The sequence below is a fragment of the Thermothelomyces heterothallicus genome, assembly GCF_042370625.1.
Source record: "Thermothelomyces heterothallicus CBS 202.75 unplaced genomic scaffold P884_scaffold_11, whole genome shotgun sequence".
Lineage (NCBI taxonomy): Eukaryota > Fungi > Ascomycota > Sordariomycetes > Sordariales > Chaetomiaceae > Thermothelomyces > Thermothelomyces heterothallicus.
In genome coordinates, this window is record NW_027192572.1 from 288,171 (window position 1) to 312,114 (window position 23,944).

The 23,944-nt window shown below is 56.3% G+C and overlaps 6 protein-coding genes across 6 annotated transcripts; 2 read left to right on the plus strand and 4 right to left on the minus strand.

Annotated features, from left to right (window-relative positions):
• Positions 1-95: 95 nt before the first annotated feature.
• On the minus strand, positions 96-2,663 carry P884DRAFT_307155 (major facilitator superfamily domain-containing protein; the record flags this gene model as incomplete). Its single annotated transcript, XM_069445126.1, has 10 exons — positions 96-268; positions 363-447; positions 559-675; positions 745-831; positions 934-1,049; positions 1,131-1,256; positions 1,390-1,617; positions 1,740-1,912; positions 2,024-2,210; positions 2,327-2,663. The coding sequence occupies 10 exons, from the start codon at positions 2,661-2,663 to the stop codon at positions 96-98; spliced, it is 1,629 nt and encodes a 542-aa protein (XP_069297521.1).
• Positions 2,664-3,492: 829 nt separating this feature from the next.
• On the minus strand, positions 3,493-4,594 carry P884DRAFT_299750 (uncharacterized protein; the record flags this gene model as incomplete). Its single annotated transcript, XM_069444706.1, has 5 exons — positions 3,493-3,696; positions 3,757-3,912; positions 3,974-4,166; positions 4,225-4,302; positions 4,386-4,594. 5 exons carry the CDS (start codon positions 4,592-4,594, stop codon positions 3,493-3,495), a joined length of 840 nt encoding a protein of 279 aa, XP_069297522.1.
• Positions 4,595-6,877: 2,283 nt separating this feature from the next.
• On the plus strand, positions 6,878-8,948 carry P884DRAFT_20479 (monooxygenase). The gene is made up of 2 exons (XM_069438602.1): positions 6,878-8,886; positions 8,945-8,948. The coding sequence occupies exon 1, from the start codon at positions 7,211-7,213 to the stop codon at positions 8,708-8,710; it is 1,500 nt and encodes a 499-aa protein (XP_069297523.1). The 5' UTR covers positions 6,878-7,210; the 3' UTR covers positions 8,711-8,886; positions 8,945-8,948.
• Positions 8,949-9,301: 353 nt separating this feature from the next.
• P884DRAFT_164711 (uncharacterized protein) lies at positions 9,302-10,174 on the minus strand (the record flags this gene model as incomplete). The annotated part of the gene is made up of 1 exon (XM_069437274.1): positions 9,302-10,174. A coding segment is annotated over one exon (873 nt), but the record flags the coding sequence as incomplete, so codon positions are not given.
• A 1,038-nt stretch (positions 10,175-11,212) lies between these two features.
• P884DRAFT_299753 (uncharacterized protein) lies at positions 11,213-12,559 on the minus strand (the record flags this gene model as incomplete). Its single annotated transcript, XM_069444707.1, has 2 exons — positions 11,213-12,118; positions 12,203-12,559. The coding sequence occupies 2 exons, from the start codon at positions 12,557-12,559 to the stop codon at positions 11,213-11,215; spliced, it is 1,263 nt and encodes a 420-aa protein (XP_069297525.1).
• A 938-nt stretch (positions 12,560-13,497) lies between these two features.
• On the plus strand, positions 13,498-23,728 carry P884DRAFT_223769 (uncharacterized protein). The gene is made up of 3 exons (XM_069439569.1): positions 13,498-13,664; positions 13,754-20,458; positions 20,516-23,728. Exons 2-3 carry the CDS (start codon positions 13,974-13,976, stop codon positions 23,661-23,663), a joined length of 9,633 nt encoding a protein of 3,210 aa, XP_069297526.1. The 5' UTR covers positions 13,498-13,664; positions 13,754-13,973; the 3' UTR covers positions 23,664-23,728.
• Positions 23,729-23,944: the final 216 nt, after the last annotated feature.

A 23,944-nucleotide genomic window follows, 5' to 3' on the forward strand; every position in this document is an offset into this window, starting at 1 on the left:
TGGTAGGCTTTCTCTAATGTTGCCTCGGTGCTTGTAAAGAGCTACCTCCGTCTAGTGCTCCATATCAACCCCCCCGCATACTATCGCCGTGTGTTCTACTTATCACCCGCGCTTTTATCCTTCCTTGCAACCTCGCCCCCCCGCGGCTGCGCTTCCAACGCTCCTGCGGTGCTTTCGGAGGACGCAGACTGAGGTATCGCCGCCTCCTTCTCTCTCGCTCGCTTCTTGTCTCGCCAGAGAAGATACTGGACGATGGCGGTTACGAGGACTGGAATCAGGTCAGAGGAAAGCGGGGCGTCAGTATTATAGCGGTAAAGAACGCAAAACGGCCAAAAATGGGCCGGGAGGGTGGAAACACTCACCCAACAGGCATTGCAGGATGATTGACCATGTGTAGCCTTTCGTCGCTCTGGGAAAGTCGGTCGTCTTCCAGATAAAGTTGGGGGCCTAGATCGACGAGACTGTTCGTACCACAGCACGGTTCTCTGGTAGAGGAGAGAACAAAACAAAAACAGGGAAAAGAGGAGAGATTTAATTAGGGAAAAAGGCTGGACGTACCACAGCCTGGACGACGTAGGCAAGATCGTTGGCGGCGGCAACAAGGATCGCGCGCTTCTCCGTATCGTCGGAGCAGATCTCGTTGATCCAGCTCAGAATCAGGGGACCGGCGCCGTTCTGCAGACGGAGGTCAGTCTCCGATGGACTCCTGACCGTTAATTAGCACAGACAGCGGAGCGGACTTACGCCGATGCGGCTCAACCAGTACACGACCATGCGGCCAGTGATGTTCTCGTAGAGCGGCATCTCCCTCAGGACGACGGCAAAGACGATCTGTTAAGTTTTATTAGTACCCGTCACACGACACATGTCAGAAGAAGATCCCAACAACGAGATCGACCACGACCCCGGCTCCGTTGTGATTGATTCACGCACCCCGATGACAGCGCCGATATACATAAAGGGCCATCGCGCGCCGTGGCAGAAGCCGTCGGACAACCAACCCCAAGCAATGGACATGACAACGAAGATGCCGGTGGTTGGCAAGGGAACTATCGCACCGCTTTCTCGTTAGTTCTCTCCCGGCTCTTTGATTAGTTTCTTGTTTCTTTTCTTTTTTTCTCTCAACTTACGGTTGTTGATCTCGGCAACGCTGAAATGCCTTCCCGGTACCGGAGGTGGATCCTCATTGAAGCTCTTGAGCCAGTAACCCATGGCGTCCTGCATAGCTGCGTTATTCCACAAGATGTATAACATAGCTGGCCTCATGTCAGCCCCTTTCTGTCTGTTTTGCCAATTCTCGGGCCCCAAGCCTCAGGACTGATAATTATGGGACGATAGAGAGGGAGTGAGAAGGAGGAAGGGGGGGGGGAGGGGGGAATTGCCGCTTACGGAGCAGGTACGCATGCCAGCTCAGGAAGATCCTCCGCAGCTTCGCTCTGCTCCATTGCTGCTTCCCGGCGCGATTGATGGCGGCCATCCTTCGGACTGAGAGTTCGTGCTCCTCCTGTGTGATCCACCACGTCTTCCCACCTCCCTGCGGTAGGTTTGGGAAGAAGACGTAGCCGAGAACGGCGAGGGGCATGGTGATGACTCCGTCAATGATGAAGAGCCAGCGCCCTGAATTTGTTTAACACGTAATACCGGTGTCAGCCTTTATCCATCATCCATCGAACGTGCTCCCTTGACTCGCTTTCCAGCCAGAAGGAGGAGAACAAGAAGAGAAAAAAAGAATGACTTACAGCCCGCATAACCGTGCACGCCGCTGAGGTTCGTGTACGCGGCTGCCTGCAGGAAGCCGCTGAACATCTGGCCAACGCTGCCAGCCAGCCAGAAGATCATGGCCCGCTTGCCCAGCTCCCGAGGCGTGTACCAGGACCCGAGCATGTAGTGAATGCCGGGGTAGAAACCGGATCTGCAACCCACCACCGCCCCGTCGAGGTTAGCCTTGGTTCGATGGGCGAGTTTGCACACCAGGTGACTAAGGAACGAAAAGAAAGGAAAACGAGGGAACGGGCTTGCCTACTCAAAAAAACCGACAAAGAAGCGCAGGGCGTAGAGAGAGTGGTAGTTCTTGATTGGCGCCGTGCTGATTGTAGCGACCCCCCATAGCAGCTCGAGCGAGGGAATGACCCATCGTGGCGAGACCCGGGTCAAGAGCAGATTGAAGGGGATCTGGCCAATGACGTATCCCACGGTCCAGATGGATGTGCCTCGAGAAATCGGAATTTTAGATAATTATTGATTTAGCTAGCTCGGAGAAGAGAGGCAAATAGAAGAAGAAAAAGACTAAGGTAGGAAGTAGTTAGAAGAAAAGGGGCAAACGCACTGGTCACCAGCTCATTGCCATACATGTTCAAGTCCTCCTTCATGCCGCTGAGAAAGGCATTGTTGACGTTGGTCTGGTCGAGGTTCTTGAGAAAGTACCCAATCGAGGCGAACGTGAGGATGAAGGCGTCCACCTTGAAGAGCATCCTACGCTCGGCCCGGGGCAGGTCCCACGTATCCCAGACGTATCGTTTCCATGACTTGACGGGCGGGTCGTCAGTGGAGGCGTCCGAGCTGCCGGCGCTGATGCCCGACTCGACGTCGATGCTGTTCCCGAGCCGGGAGACGGACGCCTCGGGAGTGTCTTTATCCCCGCCGTCCTTGGAGCTATGAGCCATAGTGATTAATTACCTTCCAATTTGATTAGGTAGATAGGTATTGATTGCTCTTTTCTCGGCCTCTCTTGGGTAGATGTAAAAGGGGCGGTCTGCGGGCTGTCCAAATCTGAAGGACTCCTTCCGTGTTCCGTTTGTTTTTTTGGGGGGGGGGGGGGAGGAGGAGGAGGACATAACTCGTCCAAACAAACATGACAGTTAATTCAGAGAATTGATCAGAGAGACTTTGTGTTGTTTTTATGTGCTCTGGCATGTCATGCAGCGCTGGCCCACGTGGGGGGACGGCATCTCGACCAGGTATCGGGCTATGTTGCCATGACACCCCTCAATCGCGCCAGCTCCTCTTATTAGGCATTCCCTCGCCCTTATCACCCATGCCAGCAATCACGTCAAGTAATATGATGCGGGTCAACTGCTCACAACCCCGGCTCCTTCTCGGTCCAATAAACCGATTCGAGAGGGGGAAGATGCGTAGTGATCCAACAGCTGCAGAGACAGTTCGATTTCTTTCGGGCATCCACCCAAAGCCGGAAGGGGGTATTTTAACTCTGTACTCTGCCCCCGGCACCGGTTGCCTTTGGTGAGATAGCTTTGATATACTGCCGGCCAGACATGGTCTACCACAAAGTTGTAACACCAATGCCGGGAACCCCGTCGATACTTCCTCTGACCAGTCGATAGCCTCGGCTCTCGCCCATGACATAGATAGGGGGTTTCCGTCGTCTCTCACTGTCGAACCAGTGTTCTTCAGCCCAGCTGCCTCTTGTTTCGGCCGTCGTCACCTTCACTGTCTTTTTCTTCACCGGTCAGGGGCTAGCGTGGGACAGATTCATCATAATCCGTGGGAGTCTAGCAAGTGCAGCATGACCTGGTAGCCGGCCGAGGCATTTTTCGCGACGGTCAGGGCGTGGCCGGTGTTGGGCTGGAGGCAGGGCTCAGTGACAGCGTCCGGGAAGAGACCCTTGGCCACGGTCGCGTTATAAACGCCCCCGCAGTCGCCGATGCAGATGTAGTTGTCGAACTCGCCGTTGAACAGCTATGTACGGGTCGTACGTCCTGTTAAGGTATGTCCATACATTTCGAGATATAGCTGGACACTCTGACTCGCCTGTATGGGCCCATTGAACCCAAGCGCGGGTGAGGGCAAGTTGTTGCCCTCCGAGGCATACTCGCCTATGGCCTCTGGTTGCTTGATCTTGTCCGTGTAGTCGAGCATTTCGGGATCGAGTGCGCCCTTGCGCAGGAAGAGCTTCTGTGGGCAGCTTTTGTTCAGGACAAAGTATCCCGAAGGATAATTACCAGCCGAAGCGGACAGGGTCGTGTTCCCGAGCGAACTCGTGGTCGTAATGAAGGACGTTAACTAATATGGGCAGGTCGGTGAGGTCGGCGTGCTTTGAGAGCATGAGAACGATCAGGTATGAGCCGTACGAGTGACTGGAGATGATCAGCCTTCCGCTACGGGCGAGCTTCGTCAGGCCCGCGAGGATCTCGATCTCGGTCGGAATTCTGCACAACCGTGTACGCATCTGGCGTCTGGCTCTGGCCTGTCCCAAGCCGACCGTACGTGAGTACCGAGTAACCCTTCTTGACGGCCGCGTCAACGTAGGAATACTCCTCCGGCTCGAGCTCGACATCCCAATATCTGTGGAACGGACGCAAGTTCCAGTCAGTACTCCTGATGCCCCAAGTTGAAGCACGTGCTCAAGTGAATATGTGCCAACCCACCTCTTGTCAAACCCAACACCGTGGGTAGCGATCTGCAAGATCTCTGCCTTTGGTCCCTTCTTCGAGGAAACGCAGAGTTGCGCGCCGACGCGGAACGGGCTGTTGATGTGCACGGGGCCGATGGTGCGTGCAGCGGCATCGGGGGTCGACCACGTAGTGACATTGCCGGTCCAGTCGATGGCGTCGATGCTGCTGTCAACCCGGGGCATGCTGTATTATTTCTGGTTGGTGGCGACCACCGGGACGGGCACCTGGAGCTGGACACACTGTTGAAGAAGCTAGCTGCTCCTCCGGAAGCGATGGATACGACTTGCGCCAGAATCAGAACCCCTAGCGGGACGGAAAAGCAGAGAGCGGATATTATTGATCATTGTGCTATCTTGATGTTTTTCCGGAGTAGCTAGGTACCTTACCTAGGTATTAAGCAATGAGAGACTAATGATGGTGACCATGGATGCCAACTACAGTTAGCTAGAACACTCAATTCTATACTTAGTCTAACCCCTGAATAACAAATTTCATGTAATCTCCGACTTTGCCCAAGCTGTACAGAATTTGGAATATATTGTGCGTATTCGAGTCGAGCATCACGTATTGGCCATCTTTGTGCGTGTAGATTATAACGTCTAACTGTGATCCGAACTCCCCACAACGCGCTCACTTGGCACATCACATCATCCAGACTACCTTAAAGTAGCATAGAACTCTCAGGTATCGGGGCCTTCTGATTGCCATCCACGGGCTACCCCGACCTGTCGTCAAGGGTTCCTTCCTGTGACAGTCAGCGGCGGCAGTGTTCACTAGTGTGCTTTTGTTTCTTCCCCGCAAATTGTTCAATCACCAAGTTCGTCAATCCTTCATACCAGAGCTGATAGACCACTGCTGCAGAATATGGCATTTAATTATTGCCCCAACAGCTCTTTTAGACTGCCGAGCTCTGGTTTTGTGGGTAGAAGGACATGTATAAGTGGTGAATTCAACATCGTATAGATCTAGGGCACATTAAGAAACGTCTTTAATAGGAACCGTTGATTAAGACGAAAACGCTTCTCCAACGAATAATCATTGGCAGAAGGGTGACTGGGCATGCCGCCCCAGACGCTCAAACTTTTTCTCTGTTGGCCGTGCCGATGGTGAGGTGGTCCTGTCTTGATGGCGCATTTTGTCTCCTAAGAAACCTATCGTCAAGCAGATAACAAGATGAGAGGGGGCGGGAAGATCTCGGATTCCAAGCAAGACACGACGCAACAGAGTCCCAGCTTGCAATATCCTGCTGTAACAAGGTACGAGATTCGTACCGGGCGAAGATGGTCAAACACAGTGTGTATAATATTTGGTACCGTTGAATAGGTACATTTTCATGTATCTGTGTACGGATCCGTACTGTATGCATTCACGAACATAGACGGTAAACGTTAACTAGTTAACAGAGCTCTCGACGCAACCAACCCTGCCACACTGGAACTGGCCCGGTAGCACAGAACGAGCACAGGTTGCAAAGGCAACGCATCACTCTTCCGGTCGATCGCTACCAAATTGGCCGAGACATTGCCGGCATTTTGTGCGCTCCGGGACCGAACTCGAATTTCCCGACGCGCAGCCCGGATCGCAGCAGCCCAACCATTGCGCGAGCGACCGCAGACCATCTCAGCCCTGTCGCAGAAATCACGCATCCTTGAGCGAGTCGAGCTAGCTGCGATTGTTTGTGACTGTCAACAGGCGGAAACAGAGTCCCTCGAAAAGAAGTAATTAACCAAACTGCAGCGAGGAAATAATCAGGTTCTGCTTAGGTAACCTAGTCTTCAAAAGGTACGGTTCAGCAAGCTGACCGAGAGTATTGTACCCGGTAGTGTAACTATGTGTGTGTGCGTGTGTGTGCGTGCTGCGTAGGCATGACGAATGCAGGGATAGGAAGAGAGCGCCCTTCGGCAAGCTTAGACTTCCTCAGTCGGTTTTTCCTTGGGAAAGCAGAGGTCAGGGAACACGTAAACGATGATCCAGGTACGGAGTACACGACGCAAAAGGACTCAAAAGCAGTGCAGGACAACTGCATGATCAGTACGGAGTAGCAATCCCCGACTGGGTGACTGGGTGACTCACGCGTCGTCCGACTGGGGAGGGGGAGGGGGAGAATACACAGCAATTAATTACGCCTTGACAAAGCCCCTTTTGGCAAAGCCCAATTTTGAAGGCAACGTGGCAGGGCTGCAGTGATACACCTGAAATCATTTTATGGCTCAAATAACTTTAGTTGATTACATGCCGTACACTGCTGCGAGGGCATTACGTTAGTTAGCCATGGGGACCCATTGACATTGGTCGTCTGGTGCGTGGCCCGTTGGCCGGCCGAATGTGCGCGAGGATTTCGGCCGAGAGCCTGCGCGTCCCCCGGTCGGCCTCGGACTCGGCCTTCGGGCTGCGCTGGCTCACGATGCTGCCCCCCCCCCCCCCCCCAAAAAAAAAACCATATTGAATGAGAATCACTTGGGAGAGGTGAGGGTGATATAAAGGCTTGGCATTAACCGTCGTGAGAAGACTGAGCATCGATCCAGAAATCATCGACACTGAACCCTTGATTGCCACCAAACTGCGGAATAATTAGACTCGGATCTTCGTTTAATACTCGATTAATTGATCAAGTACTTACTACACTTACTACTCAACTTGTTTCTCCTCCCCACGACCTTCCTCTTGACCACCTGCACCTCCCTTTCTCATCCTCTTTTCTCTCTTGAAAAGAAGTGGATTCAAGGGGAGGATAAAAAAAAAGGGAAAGGGAGAGAGAGGGAAGAGAAGGACCCGAACAAGAAAGTCCAAAAGTCCAAATGAGTTCGAACCATCCCCGGAAAGAAATGGCCATCTCCCCGCCTCCCCCCCTGCGGGTGCTGATCTCGGGGGCGGGCATCGCGGGCCCGGCGCTGGCGCTGCACCTGAGCAAGCTGCGCGCGCCGCTGCAGTGCTCCATCACCATCGTGGAGCGGCACCCGAGCCTGCGGGCGGCGGGGCAGCAGGTCGACCTGCGCGGGCCCGGGGTGCAGGCGATGCGAAGGCTGGGGATCGAGCGGGAGGTGCGGGCGGCCGTGGTGGACGAGCCCGGGGTGCGGATCCTGGACTGGCGCCGGGGCGCGCCGCAGGCCTTCTTCGGCCGCAACGACTCGGGCAAGGGGCGCCAGACCTTCTCGGCCGAGTGGGAGCTGATGCGCGGCGACCTGTGCCGCCTGCTCTACGACGCCACCCGCGACCTGCCCGGGATCCGGTACCGCTTCGGCACCACCGTCGACTCCTGGGAGCACGTCCGCGGCGGCCGCGCCGTCCGCGCCCGCCTGTCCGACGGCACCGAGGCCGAGTACGACCTTCTCGTCGGCGCCGACGGGCTCGGCTCGCGCGTGCGCCGGCTCATGTTCGCCGGCAAGAAGGGCCAGAGCAACGGAGAGAGCAGCAACGGAGAGAGCAACGGCAGCGGCAGCGGCAGCAGAACCGCAAACGGCCTGTTTCCCATCGGCATCTCGTGCGCCTTCTACACGGTGCCGCCCGAGCCCGGCGACACGTCCGTCGCCACCTTCTGCCACTACCCCGGCCGGCGCTGGATCATGACCCGGCGGGACCGCCCGGACTGCCTGCGCGTATACATGGGCTACGCGGGCGCCGGGGCGGCCGACGAGCGCTTCTCGCGCGTGGTCCGGCACGGCACGCCGGCCGAGCAGAAGGACGCCTGGGCCGACGTCTTCGGGCGCGATCTGGCCGACGCCTGGGGGGTCCGGCGCTTCCTCGACGGCCTGCGCTCGCCCCAGGCCGACGACTTCTACACGCAGGAGTTCGCCCAGGTCCGGATCGACCGCTGGTCCGACGGCCGCGTCGTCCTCCTCGGCGACGCCGCCTTCTGCCCCGCGCCCATCACCGGCCAGGGCACCACGCTGGCCCTCGTCGGGGCCTACGTCCTCGCTGGCGAGATTGCCCGGGCTTGTAGCAGCAGCAGCAGCAGCAGCAGCAGCAGCAGCAGAAGCAGCAAGAGCGGTAGCGGTAGCGGCGGTGGTGCCGCTTCCAACGACCACGACGGCGCTAGCCCCTGGGATAACCTCCCTGCCGGGCTGGCGGCATACGAGACGACCCTCCGACCGCTCATCAAAGGGGTCCAAGACGTCCCCGTCAAGACCATCGTCAAACTTATGTGCCCGGAAAAGCCCTGGCTTATCAAACTGTTCCACTGGATCATGTGGTTCATCGCCACCCTGCGCATTGACCAGCTCGCCGCCAGGTTCCGCTCCGAGGAAGACAGCTGGTGGAAGCTGCCAGACTACCCCGAGTTGGTGTCGCCCAAGGCGTGAGAAGAACAGACGTGGTTGGGGCAGGTGCCGGGGGGTGAAGGGAAATATGTCTGGTCTTGGTTCTTACGCAACTAGGGATAATTACATCAAGGGGATAATAAGGATCAGGGTCATCGCCACTCAGAATGACAGAAGCACCTCGTCTCATCTGTTTAATAGCAATGCCCATGTATTAGGTCTGCACGTACGTGTAGAAAGTTAATGAATGATGCTAACTGATTAGTACTGTCCTAGTTCCCACATCTCAGGAAGCGAAAACGGAGAGAGAGAGAGCAATCAGTCATAGGCCTAACAACCGTAGGTACTTGGATTCCTAGGAAGTTCCCAGGACTGTACTCACGCCCGCTCGCACTACGTCGCCAAGCGTCCCGGACTGTATAAATATAATAGCGTTCCCTGCTAGACGACCTGAAAACCATGGCTCAATCCGCGTCCATGGTTCATTGCGCTGCGGTACGACGGCAAAGCCGGCCGGGAACCGTGCACCACCCCGTCTCGCGCCATCGGGTCGTCCGTCTCGTCCTCCTTGCTCTCCTTCCCTTTCTCCCCCTTCTTCCCCTCCTCCTTCTCCTTCCTGAACTTTCTCCTCCTCCTCCTCCTCCTCCTACTGGCCGTCTCGTCCTCTTCGTCCTGGTACACCGCCAAGCCCGTCATGACGGCCACGTGGGTAAAAGCCTCGCCCAGCGCGCCCGCGGCTGCCGAGCCCCAGAACTGAAAGTAACACCGCACGCCGCCGCAGTCCCGCGCCCGCGCGTACGACGCCAGTATTTGTTCGCCCGCCCGCGTGAACCCCATCGGCCGGTCCCGCCCCCCAGGCGCGCACCCCTGGCCGCCGCCGCCGCCGCCGCCGCCTAGGCGCACCAGCACCGATCCCGACGGCGAGCACACAAACTTCTCCTCCGGCGGCCGCTCGTCTCCCGTTGCCATCGCGGGGAGCGTCTTCTTGCGGATTCCGCGCGTTTCCCAGCAGGCCGGCGGCGCCCGGCGCCACTCAAACGTCTCGAGCGTCGTGCGCGACGTGCTGCCTCCGCCGCTGCCAGTGTCGTTCGCACCGGCTGGCGTGGTCGGGACGGCGAGCTGGAAGCGAAAGGTGACGGGCCGGCAGCGGACGTGGTCCACGTCGATCGTCGTCTCGTCGGCCCGGACAAGGCCGCCGTCATCATCGCCCCCGTCGTGGTGGGGGTCGGGCAGGTGGGGGTGATGAATCGTGACCGTAAAGGTGGCCGACTCGTCGTCGAGCGGGAAGAGGGACCAGGACGGCCAGTTTTCCTGCACCGTCACGAGGGCCCGGCTCTTGTCCCTCCTGCGGCCGCTCCCGCGCAGGACCTGCTGCCGCGCGTGCAGCTCGACGTAGTGGCACGGGCGCCTCGGGTCGGCTCCGTAAATCTTGAACCCTCTCAGCCCGGCCATGCGCACTGCGAAGCGCTTCGGATAGCCATGCGGACCGGGTTCAGAAAGGGGCGAGTCGCAGTCGCCCGCCCGGCGGCGAGGGTGAGGAGTGGTCCGCTGTCTGTGGTCCTGCCCCATAATGTTGATAGTCTCTGTATTGAACACCGCAGCCTGTCACCGGGTTGGATATGACGAGGGCCGCTTGCTCGAAGGGAGTGAAACTCGGAACGAAATAGGATAATTTATTTAGGCCTCGGATCAGAGAGCGAACGGAAGTAGAAACGTTAATCAATCATTGATACTTGGAGGATCGTTTGAGCCGGCGCCAAGAACTCTACTAGGGGCAATGCATTAAGAAGTGGAAAAAACTGCGTGAAAGGGTATGAAAACGAAAGCTGAGACCTCCGAGTCGAGAAGGAAAGGAATCGCCCAGTCTGGTCATTTCTCGATTCGCATGGGAAGGCGGTTGCCTCGGCCCCAAAGAGCTCCTTCCCGTAGTTTCATTTGGCGCTGCCCTTCCCCTGAATAATTAGCAGTGGGAACCTGACGACGAGGGTGTTCGTGGACAGCTGCGACTGTGTTAATAATTAAATATGCCATATAACAAGAAAGACTAAACGCTACCAAATATCGTGCTGAGCACTGCCGACCGGTTGCTTGCTTTACGTTCCTCGTCGTTAGATTTCATATATTAGTATTTACTCTGAAGAAGCAAATGTTGACACTACGAACAACGGTGTTTTGCAGAAGGGGAACAAGAAGCGGAGAAAAGAAAAAAAATATCATAATTAGCGAAATGTCGAAAGCAAAAGCGACGCCGCAATTGCCCGCCAGCAATTGCACCTTAAGTATGGGTATTCTGACACAAAATCAGGGCAGCCATTTAATTAAATACCTCCCACAGATCTTGTAGCCTGAACTTTCTGTTTTACCACTCCGAAATTAAAATGACATTAGGTTTAGGTTCTTGCATAATCCAAATTCGCGCAAATAGCCTACACCTGTGAGCCAGCCTTTTGCTCCTTCCTAGCTTGAGCGCCCCATTCTGATCTGCTCCATGGGCAAATTCCCATTAGAATCTTCAACCAACGCGGGAGCATCTCCAAAGATCGTTCACTTCTGTTCATCCTTTTGACTTCCGCCGCCTTTTCCACTCTCATTTCCGCCCGAGTCCTTGTTACTGTCAAACGCCGCTCCACCTGCTTGACTGTCCCGCTCTTCCTTCTGCTCTTCCCCATTCTTACGTGAGTCTGCCGCGCCGTCCTTCTCTGCCTGCTTCTTTTTCTCCTCTTCCTCCTTTCTGACCTTCTCTTCCTCTTCCTCCTTCTTTTGCTTTTCTTCCTGCTTTCTCTGCTCCTTGATCCTCTTCCTTTCATCCTCCTCCTCCTTCGCCCAATCGCGATCCGAGCTGGCAGTGGGTTTTGCCCTGATCCGGCCGGCCAACTCGCCCGAAGACAGGTGCATTCGTCCCTCGCCGACCTTTGCGCGGCCGATGAGGCTAATGACGAGAGCAATGCCCACTACCCCGGTAAGCACAAACCGGTAGGACGCGTACCAGGTCGGAGTCCAGCCCTTGACGGTCGCCTGGGAATCGACATAGTACAGGACACAGAAGGCGGCAAACTGGGCGGTGAGTGCCCACTGGATGGGCATGAAGATCGTCGGCCATGCCACAGCCGGCGCTAGGACGCCGATTCCGTACCGCAGGCGCGCCCGGTTCTCGACAGTCTGCTTCTCGGCAAACTCCAGGCCCCAGTGTATCGCACCAAGGAACGAGATGATGACGGCTCCGTAGCCGACCTGAATCGGCTCCAGTATGTGCAGCCAGTGTGCGGCCTGCTCGTGGTTGAAAAGGAAGGCATTGGCGAACCTCGACCGTGTCGGCCATTCATTGTTCAGGTTCCACGCCAGGACGAGAGTGGACAGGGAGGTAGCCAGGTAGGGCAACGTGCCGGCAAGACCGAGGGCGAACGGTACTCGCGGGACAGTAGCGAGCGCGAACGTCTCTTTGACAGTATTCTACAAGCAGTGTGAGCCACCATGATCTGGGAGAACTTGGCACTGAATGGAACCCAGGAAGGACGGGGGCGATCATGAACGTACCAGGTCACCTCTCAACCCTACCATGAGGTCTGGCTCCTCACTTGGTGGTGGTGCCTGACTTTTTTCGAAGACTTGCCGAACCGAGGAGGCGTGCGACACCTCTTCCGGACGCGGCTCAAGCTTCTTTTTCGCCACCTGTTTCTCGAACTCTTTATCGATCTTGTTCGGCCGCAACGGCGGCTTCGTGGACATGACGACGCGGAGCACGCTCGGGACATTCTTGCATGCGCTGGGATGAAGGATCGGGACAGGATGTCTCGTGAAGGAAGCCGACGACCGCACGAGAGCGGTTGCCGCAAGAGTCCGGGGGTAGATCGTCCTCAGTACCGGTGAAGCTCTCAACGGAGCCGGAATCATGGTGGACTGTCTGGGGTTGGAACCTTGATCAACGAGGCAATGATGAACTATTGAGCGGCGCAAAATGCCCGTTTTCGGGTCCAGGAATTTACCATGATAAAGCAAAACAATTGCTAAATTCTCCGTCGAGATCTGGCATAGAAAATGGAGAAAGGGCAAGAGCAATAAACCCGGGAAGAAAGTGTGTAATGAATGTGCGGGGGCCGGGAGGTTGAACAGGGATCTCGAGAGCGGCAGGGTTTGGATCTACAAGTTACGTTTTGTATCATCGCCTGGGAATTAGTGTTCTGCCTTTTGTCAAATGCCGTTGAGAGTCCGGTGTGTACTGTACAGTACGTGATTGCCAAACTGCTTCCATGCTCTGTGCAGGTCCAGGACAGGAGTGAGCTGTGAAAATACCAATGACGTAATGACTGGAATCGGTTCGGGCTGCCTAGCAATCCATGGCGGGGCAAGCTCTCTAGGCCAACCCTTGCCGTGAGATTAGGCGCCGTACCGTACAAGTATGTACGGATTAATCTGTGCATACCTTGAGGCCGAATTTGATCTGGGCTACTGACACTCCGCACAAGTACTTGAAAAGCGGGAGATATCAAGCCAAATGCTGTAGGATTCCGGCGTTAGGCTAGTAGGAAATGCATCCCCTGTCAACCTAGCTGCTGAAGAGTCCCGTCTCATCTCAGATTGTAAAGGACTCAACTTTCTCACAGCACTACTGAGACTGTGTGCATACCAGTGAAGAATGCGCTTTTTGCACAGCCCACGGCCAAAAAGCTTTAGTATATAAGTCGCCCAAGGCGAGTTAGCACCGAGCTTGGAAACTGCGTTTACCCCACTGGCGTCAATCTGTCCCCGCACCCTTAGCGGCCCGCTTTTGGACCGCGGCCCAAGCTTCGGGCTCTTTCCACTTGCCTGACCGTGGGCACCAACAATCCGTCCAGCCTGGCAGATGATACGTCGTCATCGGCGTCAACGCGAGGGTCTGCGGAAACTATACTACCGCCACTGTTGACCTTCGACGTTCCTTAGCTCCTTTTGTCCATACTCCGTTCCTATACTCCAGCGACTCGTCGTTGCCATTCTTCAGTTGCTTCTTGTTCGCGCGGTTCGTGTCCTCCCTCTCTCTTCCCCGCCTCTCGACCTAGCCTTGGGTCTCGCTTCCTTTACTGACAGGGTCGGGTTGCACGTGTACAGGTTCGATTTGATACCACGCCGTCTTTTTTTACGCCTTTCTAAGCTTGTTATAAACGCAACCGAAGATCTCATCGACGCGTTCCTCGACGACAAGCGCACCCCGCAATAACCCTATTAACTACCCGTCTCCTTCAATTCCTGCCAATGTCGCCCCTGAAAACCGCACGATAAACGCCGATTCCGCTTCCCTCTGCCAGGGTTACGGCACCCCACTCTCAACATGTTGGAAGGTCTGGTCGCGGGGCTTTTGAACCGCTTTCTGGGCATGTATGTGAAGAACTTCGACCCAACACAGCTCAAGGTTGGCATCTGGTCCGGCGATGTCAAGTTGAGCAACCTTCAGCTGCGCCGGGAGGCCCTTGATCAGCTCAAGCTCCCCATCAATGTCGTCGAAGGTCACCTCGGCGAGCTCACCCTGGTCATTCCTTGGTCCAACTTGCGCGGTGCTCCTGTCAAGGTCTTCATTGAAGATGTCTTTTTGCTGGCCTCCCCGAAGGAAGAGGCGGAGTACAATGAAGAGGAGGAGGCCCGCCGGCAACAACGGATCAAGATGGAAAAGCTGGATTCGGCGGAGCTGTTGAAGGAGAGGTCGCAGGAAGGTCTGAGCCAGGAGGAGCAGAAACGCACACAGAGCTTTACCGAGAGCCTGGTCACCAAGATCGTTGACAACCTGCAGGTCACGGTGAAGAACATCCACGTGCGCTACGAGGATGCCATCTCCGCTCCCGGGCATCCGTTTGCCTTAGGTTTTACCCTCGAGGAGTTCAGTGCTGTCAGCACCGACGGTGAATGGGCACCCACTTTCATCCAGGACTCGACCACAACAACGCACAAGCTTGCCACGCTGGAGTCATTAGCTGTGTACTGGAATACCGATACCAAGCTCATGGGCCCCGGTCGCGAGGCGCGTACGCCCGGAGCCGAGGTGACGCCCCGCGACGATATGCTCAAGAACTTCAAGACTATGATCGTGAGGAGCGATAATGACCTCTCTGCCAATCATCAGTTCATTCTGAAGCCTGTCTCGGGTCAGGCCAAGATCGAGCTTGACAAGACGGGAAATCCCCAGGCTCCCAAGTTCAAAGCCAACCTGCTATTTGACGAGATCGGACTGGTTTTGGATGACCAGCAATACCGCGATGCCCTCATGATGGTTGACCTCTTCCACTACTTCATCCGCCACCAAGAATACAAAAAGTACCAACCGAAAGGGGTTACGCCGAAGGAAGACCCCCGGGCGTGGCTCAGATTTGCCGGCGACGCGGTCCTCAGCAAGATCCACGAGCGGAACCGGCGGTGGTCCTGGGATTACTTCAGGGAACGCAGGGATGACAGGCGTCGGTACATCGAGCTCTTCAAGAAGAGGAAGCAAAACCAGCAGTTGACGCCTGATGAGGCCGACGACATGAACAAGTTGGAGTGGAAGCTTAGCTATGAGGACCTTCGTTTCTGGCGTTCCTTGGCCCGCAACCAGCTCAAGAAGGAGAATGCCGAAGCGCTCAAGAATCGCCCGCCCGCTCAGGAACAGCAACAGCAGGGCTGGCTGTCCTGGGTGTGGGGCGCTAAGCCGCAGCAGACGGAGAAGCAGGACGAGATGGAGAATACCGAGATCACGGAGGAGCAGCGCAAGGAGCTCTACGAAGTCATCGATTGGGACGAGAAGGCTGCGCTTGTTGCAGAAGTCGACGTGCCCCGCGATACCGTTAAGCTGCAGATTGAGACCTCCCTCAGCACTGGCAGCTTCACACTCAAACAAAACCCACATGGCAACACCAGGGATCTCGTCAGCCTACATTTTGACGTCTTCAAAGCCAGGGGCCTGAAACGCCCAGACTCATTCCTGATTGACCTGAGTTTGGGTGGGCTGCGTGTCAATGACGGCACAACCGAGAAGAGCTTGTACAAGGAGATTGTCCGGGTCAAGGACGCGCCGACTAGAAATGCCCAGAAACGGCTGTCGATCGCCGAGCTGGAGCAGGCCGGCGACGAGGCCTTCTTCCACTTCCAGCTCGAGCAGAACCCCCTGGACGGCCGGGGCGACGTTGCTGTGACCGCAAAGCTGAAGCCGCTCGAGATTGTCTGGAACCCAAACGTCGTCGTAGGAGTTGCCGACTTCTTCAGACCACCAGAGCGCCACATGGAGTCTATCACTGCGCTCATGGAGACGGCCGGCGCCACCGTCGAAGGTATCCGCGAGCAGACCAGGGCTGGGCTTCAGTTCGCCCTTGAAGAGCACAAGACTGTCAATGCCAAGCTGGACCTGCAGGCTCCTCTTATCATCATCCCGGAAACCGTCACCAGCCAGAACACGGCTTGCGTGATTCTCGACGCGGGCCACATTAGTGTCACCAGCGAGCTAGTGGACAGGGAGACATCAAAGGAAGTCCAGTCTAAGCAATCCGAAGCATACGCCGAGCAGGATCTCGGGCGCCTGGAGACTTTGATGTACGACCGGTTCCTCGTCAAGTTAACATCAACCCAGGTCTTGATCGGGCCGTCTGTCGAGGAAACAAAACAACAATTGGTGGCGAAGGATGACCAACGTATGCTTCACATCGTCGACAAGATCAACGTTGACTTTGTTGTCGAGACATCGATCCTCCCCAAAGCCCCGAACCTCACCAAGCTCAAAGTGTCGGGCCACATGCCCGTGCTTCAGGTCAGTGCGTCGGACTCCAAGTACAAGACGCTGATGCGGATCATCGACGTCGCGATACCCAGGCTTGGTGGAGATCAAACCCAACCACCGCAAGGCCACATCACTGCGCCCGGGCGACCGCGGGCCGAGAGCACCGCGTCCCTACAATCGCGCAGGCGTAGCGACAGGAGGCTCTCACAACTGGGTCTTCCATTCGCAACACAACAACAGGAAGCGATCGTAATTGATGATGACGAGCTTGACGACGAGGACGACAAGTTTGAAGATGCCAAAGATGGCTTTCCGGACGAGCAATTGCGAGTTCAACAGCGCATCTTCGAATTCAACTTTACCGTCGACAAGCTGCGTGGTTCGCTTTATCGAAGCGATCCTGGCAGGCAGCGACCTGACCAGCTGCTTGTCGAGCTCGTCGCTGAACGTTTTGGGGTCGAGTTCCACTTGCGGCCTTTCGACATGGGTGCCGAGGTGTCACTGGGTTCCGTTACTGTCGACGATTTCGTCGAGAATCCACCGGCCGAGTTCAAGTCGATCGTATCGTCAGGTGATGTCGAGGACAGGCAGCAGGCAAGAGACCTTGTCCACGTCCGATTTGTCCGAGTCCAAAAGGAGTCACCAGAGTTTATGACGGTGTACGACGGCGTCGAGACCAATGTCGACGTCGCCATTTCCACCATCAATCTTGTGGTCACCCGAAAGACGCTGCTCACCCTGCTGGATTTCATTCTCGTCACTTTCACTAACAACCAGTCCGCCGATGGGCCTTCCGCTTCCCAGAAGACAATTACTGACCAAGACTTGGCGACCGATGCTGAGCTTGAACCACTTTCGCCGATCGAGCAGCCTGAGGGCGGTGCCATCAGGGTCAAGGTAGATCTCAAGAGTATCCGGCTGATACTGAATAACGACGGCATTCGGCTAGCCACCTTGTCCTTCAACCACGCCGATGCTGCCGTTTTCTTGCTTGGCCGCTGCATGCGCGTCTCGACAAAGCTTGGCGACCTGAGCTTGGTGGACGACGTGAACCTCGGGACTTCGGAAGACTCGAGCCTGCGCCAGCTTGTGGCCATCCAAGGCGACGAGCTTGCCGATTTTCGCTACGAGACTTTCGACCTATCAAAACCCGAACAATACCCCGGATACGACTCGTCTATCTTTTTACGCGCCGGGTCAGTCAAGGTTAACTTCGTCGAGGAGCCGTTCCGCAAGATCGTCGACTTCCTGGTCAAGTTTGGCAAGATGCAGGCCATCTACAACGCCGCGCGCCAGGCTGCCGCCAACCAAGCGAATCAGCTGCAGCAGAGCCAGGGCCGCATCAAGTTCGATGTCGTTGTCAAAACGCCCATCGTTGTCTTCCCGCGCGTCGTGGTTTCTGAAAGACCGAGGCGTGACCTTATCACGGCCTACCTCGGGGAGATCTACGCCCAGAACAAATTCGCACCACTCGACGACTCGAAAGATTCGGAAATCGCCATGAAGCTCTCGGCTGGAATTCGCAATATCAGACTGACATCCAACTTCCACTACAGTCATGACCGTGAGGAAGAATTGGAGCTCATTGATCATGTCGACCTCGGATTCAAGATCACATACGCCGAGCACAAGGACGGCGTGAAGCGGCCAGACCTAGAGGTGCAAGGTTCCATGACCGATTTCAATCTTCGCATCACCCCTTACCAGCTCAGATCTCTCCTCGAGATCTCCCAATCGGTCCCGGCCGCCTTCTCCGGCGATGTGGAACAACACACCGCCGATGCGGAGCGAGATGTTGGCGGTGCGACGCTAGAGCGTGCCAGAACGACGCCCGGTTATGGGGGGGGAAACACAAATGAACAGCTGATCGACATGAATCCTGAGCTTGAGACACACGGGGAAGCCTGGACCAAGCTGGACCTCGTCTTCACGGTGAATGAGATCGGCTTAGAGCTCATCAACGCCTCGGAGGATTCTCCTGTTGGTGATCTGGATGCGGCCAGCTTGTCGAAGTTCAGTCTCAATTCCAGCCGCCTGAAGACCCGGATGGACTCCAATGGCAGCGTGGAAGCCGAGTTTGTCGTCCAGGCCCTTACGATCTACGACACGCGCCAACACGGAGCGAACAAGTTCCGAAAAATCATGACCAGCGGCAATACCGGAGTTGAGCAGCTTATGGCCAGCATTACTATGGCCGGTGGCAAAGACAGAAACGTTATTGCCATGGTTGCCATTGACAGCCCTCGCTTCATCTTTGCGCTCGACTACCTCTTCGCTGTCCAGAAGTTCATCACTATTGGAACGCAAACCCCTCCCGAGCCGGATGTCCCCGAGAAGAGCCCCTTGGAAACACCCGAGGAAATGAGCGACGTAGAGTCTGTGCAAGCCAATTTCTCCGGCGAGCGCTCGGAAAGTAGCAGCAGCCGCGTTGCTCAACCGAGGCTCCAGGGTGAACCCAAGAAGGATGAGCCACAGTTGAGGCTCGCCTATCGGGTCAATATCGTGGATGCCCAAGTCATCTTAATCGCCAACCCACTGAGTGCCAGTTCCGAAGCCATTGTCTTGGGGACAAAACAAGTAATCCTCTCCCAGCAGCATGCACTCACTTTCCAGGTTTCCCAGTGCGGAATGTACCTCTGCCGCATGGATCGGTTTGCCGACTCCCGCTTGAGGATCATTGATGACTTCTCGTTACAGTTGTCAATGGACAACTCACAACCGTCGACCACGAAGATCCATGCTGACATTGAGCCCCTTATCCTTCGACTATCGCTGCGGGATATTCTCCTTGTCATGCAGACAATTGCCAGAGCCTCAGAACTGTCAGGCGGTACCCCCACCGACGAGACAATGCATCCTGATCAGAAAGCCAGACAATCGAGGGCACCTAGCCTTAAACAGAGGCCAACAAGCGGCAGAGCTTCGTCAAGCTTGGCAACGAGGACAGGACGAGCAAGCAAGAGCGTGGGCAGTATCTCGCACGGGGCTGCAGTACCGCATCCCCACGACATCGTCAAACCCCCTCAACGACAGGAAGAGCTCACTGTCACGTTTGACGGAATAAGAGTCGTGCTTCTAGGCGATGTTCATGAACTGCCCATTCTTGATATGAGCGTCAAGGACTTTACCGCCAGCGCCGCGAACTGGACCTCGGATTTGAGAGCCGAAACTGCTCTGGAGATGTACACCAACATTTACAATTTTGCCAAGTCGGCGTGGGAACCCTTGATTGAGCCGTGGCAGGTCGGCTTTGGAGTGGCGCGCGACCAGAGGAACGGCGTCATGTCCGTCGAAATGTCGTCTAAGCGCACCTTTGACATCACAATCACTACGGCCAGTATTGCTCTGCTCTCCAAGTCATTTGCTTTCTTCTCTCAGGACCAGGATGTCCTCGGCAAGCCCCGCGGCGTCGAGGCCCCTTACCGTATCCGGAACTACACCGGCTTCGATGTCATTGTCCATGCCAAGCGACAAAGCAGCGAAGAGGTCACCACTCTGCGTCTTACTGACGGACAAGAAGTTCCGTGGAGTTTTGAAGACTGGGGGAAATCGCGAGAGAACTTGCTGCGGACCGAGGGCGCCGGCGCAAACAGTGTATCAGTCCAACTCGATGGCAGCGGATTCGACATGGTCAAGAACATCCGGCTGTCGCGCGAGGGCGAGTTTCTATATGCCCTGAAGCCGAGGACCGACGGGGTCTTGCACAAGCTGCTCGTCGACGTCAAACTGGGTACTGACAATGTCAAGTATGTCACTCTGCGCAGCCCTTTGCTGGTAGAAAACGAAACCGACCTCCCCGTGGAGCTTGGAGTGTATGATGCCCACGACGGCCATTTACTCAAGATTGAAAAAATCGCACCTGGCGAGAGCAGGCCGGCACCTGTCGGGGCGGCATATCTGAAGAGCCTGCTGGTCCGTCCGGATCCGGGCTTCGGGTACAACTGGAGCACCGATACACTCTGGTGGAGGGATCTTCTCCGACGCCCTATCAAGACCCTGGTGTGTAAGGGGGAACATGGCGACCCTTTCTACTTTCAGTTGTGCGCGCGGTGGGACAAATCAAACCCAGTGACCAGGTATTACGCCCTTCCATGTTCTATCCGGTCCCGGTAGACGCAGCTAACCTTAGACAGAAATTATCCTTATTTGCGCCTCAAGCTCTCTGCGCCCGTCACCCTCGAAAACCTGCTACCCTACGACTTTAAGTACCGGATCTACGATAAGAACACGAAACGGGACTGGTCGAATTTCTTGCGCAAGGGGGGTGTCAGCCCTGTTCATGTCGTGGAGTTGTCCCATCTCCTCCTCCTCAGCGTCGATATTCAAGACACCCTTTTCAAGCCGAGCGAGTTTGCCATCATAAACGCTGGCTCGGCGGAGGACTTCAAGAAGGAGACACATCTCGTGTGTCGTGACGATGCCGGCATGTCCTTGAATCTCAAACTGCACTACTTCCGGGTCCCCGACAGCGGGGGCGCCTTCAAGGTCACGGTCTACAGCCCCTACGTCGTTCTGAACAAAACCGGGCTGGGCGTGAGCATTCGCTCCAAGGGCTTCATGCAGCAGGCGAAGGCCGCGGCGGGCCAGCCGCTCATCGACCTTTCTGATGGAACCGAACGAAAGACGCCGCCAATCATGTTCTCATTCAACAACGACGACCACAGGAACAGAGCCACTATCAAGGTCGGTGAGTCCGAGTGGAGCAAACCGCAAAGTTTCGATGCAATTGGAAGCACCACCGAGGTGGTGCTTCATTCTGCGGGAAAGAACGCGGAGATCCATCTCGGTGTCACTGTTGAATCGGGCCTGGGCAAGTACAAACTGGTCAAGACCGTCACGCTGGCTCCGAGATACGTCATCCAGAACAAGCTCGGAGAAGACATCAACATCCGCGAACCAAGTTCCTCCACCCTGATTCCGCTCAAGGCGGGCTCGCTCAAACCGCTCCATTATCTTCACAGGGGCGGAGTCAAGCAGCTCTGCTTATGCTACCCTGGCTTCGACAACCAGTGGACGGCGCCCTTCAACATCTCTGATCTTGGAATTACGCATATCAAGATTGCCAGGGCAGGACAGCGCCAACGGCTTATCCGGATCGAGACTCTGATGGAGGACGCAACGATATTCCTCAATCTCAGCATGGAGCAAAGAAGCTGGCCGTTCTCAATGCGCAACGAGAGTGATACCGAGTTCACTTTCTACCAAGCCAACCCCAACATCGATGATGACGGGACCGAGGATCGATCTGGCTGGCGACCGGTTAGGTACCGCCTTCCTCCACGCAGCATCATGCCTTATGCCTGGGACTTCCCCGCAGCCAAGGTCAAAGAGGTGTGCATCAGCGCCTACAACAAGGAGCGGCACGTCAAGCTAGCCGAGATCGGCAACCTTATGCCCATGAAGTTTGTGGGCGCAAACGGCCAGGCAAAAATCATCGACATCAATGTAACTGCTGATGGGCCGACACAGACTCTGATTCTTTCCAACTTTAAACAGTCCAAGAGTCTTTACCGGCAGCGATCCAACGCCGGGTCAAGCAGCAGTCGCGAGGGATTCGAGGCGAAGGCGCTTGATATCAATACCACTTTCAGCGCGCAATTGCGCCTTTCCGGCATTGGTATCTCGCTCATCAATTCACAACTCAAAGAACTGGCCTACCTCACCTTCCGGGATGTCCAGCTCCGGTACAGCGACTCGCCCATGTACCAGACAGTGAGCCTTGCAGTGAAGTGGATCCAGGTCGACAACCAGCTCTACGGCGGCATTTTTCCGATGATACTCTACCCCAGCGTGGTTCCGAAGAGGGCGCAAGAGATCGAGGCACACCCTTCGCTGCACGCCATGGTCACGCGTGTCAAGGACGACTCGTACGGTGTCGAGTACATCAAATATGCCACCATTCTCGTGCAAGAGATGACGGTGGAGCTCGACGAGGATTTTATCTACGCGGTACTCGAATTCTCCAAGATCCCCGGCGCTTCCTGGTCATCAACGGAGGAACAAGACAAGCTGTGCGATGACAATATCGACATTCCACAGCCCAAGCAGCAGCAGGCAGGAAGGGACATATACTTTGAGGTCCTCAACATCCAGCCTATGCAGCTGGACCTCTCGTTTGTGCGCACCGAGAGGGTCAACGTGGAGGACAAGACATCGTCGAAGAACCCCGTCATGTTCTTCTTCAACGTCATGACCATGGCTCTCGGCAACATCAACGACGCTCCCGTGCGGTTTAACGCGCTGATGCTGGAGAATGTACGGGTCTCGGTTCCGGTGCTTATCCAGAACATCTCGAACCACTACAGTCAGGAGGCCTTATACCAGATCCACAAGATCCTAGGTAGTGCCGACTTCCTCGGAAACCCGGTCGGCCTCTTCAACAACATCAGCTCTGGCTTCGCCGACATCTTCTACGAGCCATACCAGGGTCTCATCATGTCGGACAAGCCCGAGGACTTTGGACTCGGCCTCGCCCGCGGGGCCGGCTCTTTCTTCAAGAAGTCGGTCTACGGCTTCAGCGACTCCTTCTCCAAGGTCACGGGCAGCTTCGCGAAGGGTCTCGCGGCCGCGACCATGGACAAGCAGTTCCAAGACCGGCGACGCATCACACGCGCGCGCAACCGGCCCAAGCATGCCCTGTTCGGCGTTACTGCGGGCGCCAACAGCTTCCTCACCTCGGTGGCATCGGGGGTCGGCGGGCTCGCCCGCAAACCGCTGGAGGGCGCGGAGCAGGAAGGCGCGCTCGGCTTTTTCAAAGGCATCGGGAAGGGTGTGGTCGGGCTGGCGACCAAGCCGGCGATCGGGGTGCTCGACTTCGCGTCCAACGTGTCGGAGGGGGTGCGCAACACGACGACGGTCTTTGACGGCTCGGAGCTCGAGCGCGTGCGGCTGCCGCGGCACATTCCGGCCGACGGCGTGGTGCGGCCGTACTCGCAGCGTGAGGCGCTCGGCCAAAGCTGGCTCAAGCAGGTTGACAACGGCAAGTACTTTAACGAGGCCTACATTGCCCACCTGGAGCTGCCGACCGAGGACATGGTGGTGATGGTGACGTACGGGCGCATCCTGCTCATCAGGAGCCGGCGTCTGCAGACCGAGTGGGACGTGCCGCTCAAGGATGTGCAGACGATTGCGAAGGAGCGAACGGGGCTGAGCCTGACTCTGCGCGGGGGCACCAACGGCCCATTCATTCCCATCGGGCAGGAGAGCGGGCGCACCTTCATGTATCGCATGGTCGGGGTGGCGGTCGAGGAGTATAATCGGCGGTTCAAGGGGTTAGAGTAGGACGCTGACTTTGGCAGAGAGGGAAAGGACGATGGCAAAGCCAGGAGGAGGAGATGGAGGCGGAGACGGAGGCGGAGGCGGAGGCGGAGGCGGAGGTGGTGAGCTGAATACGGCGTAACCAGGGCGGGCGGCATTGCGCGGTATCGCTTCGTTTGATTGATCAGTCATTGGCCGGGAGTTGCTGACGACATTGTCCCGTTTGGAACCGAGTGATTGGAACATGGCGGCTTCCCCTACAAGACCTGCTTTTGGTATTCTCTTGGTACGTACTATGTATGGCG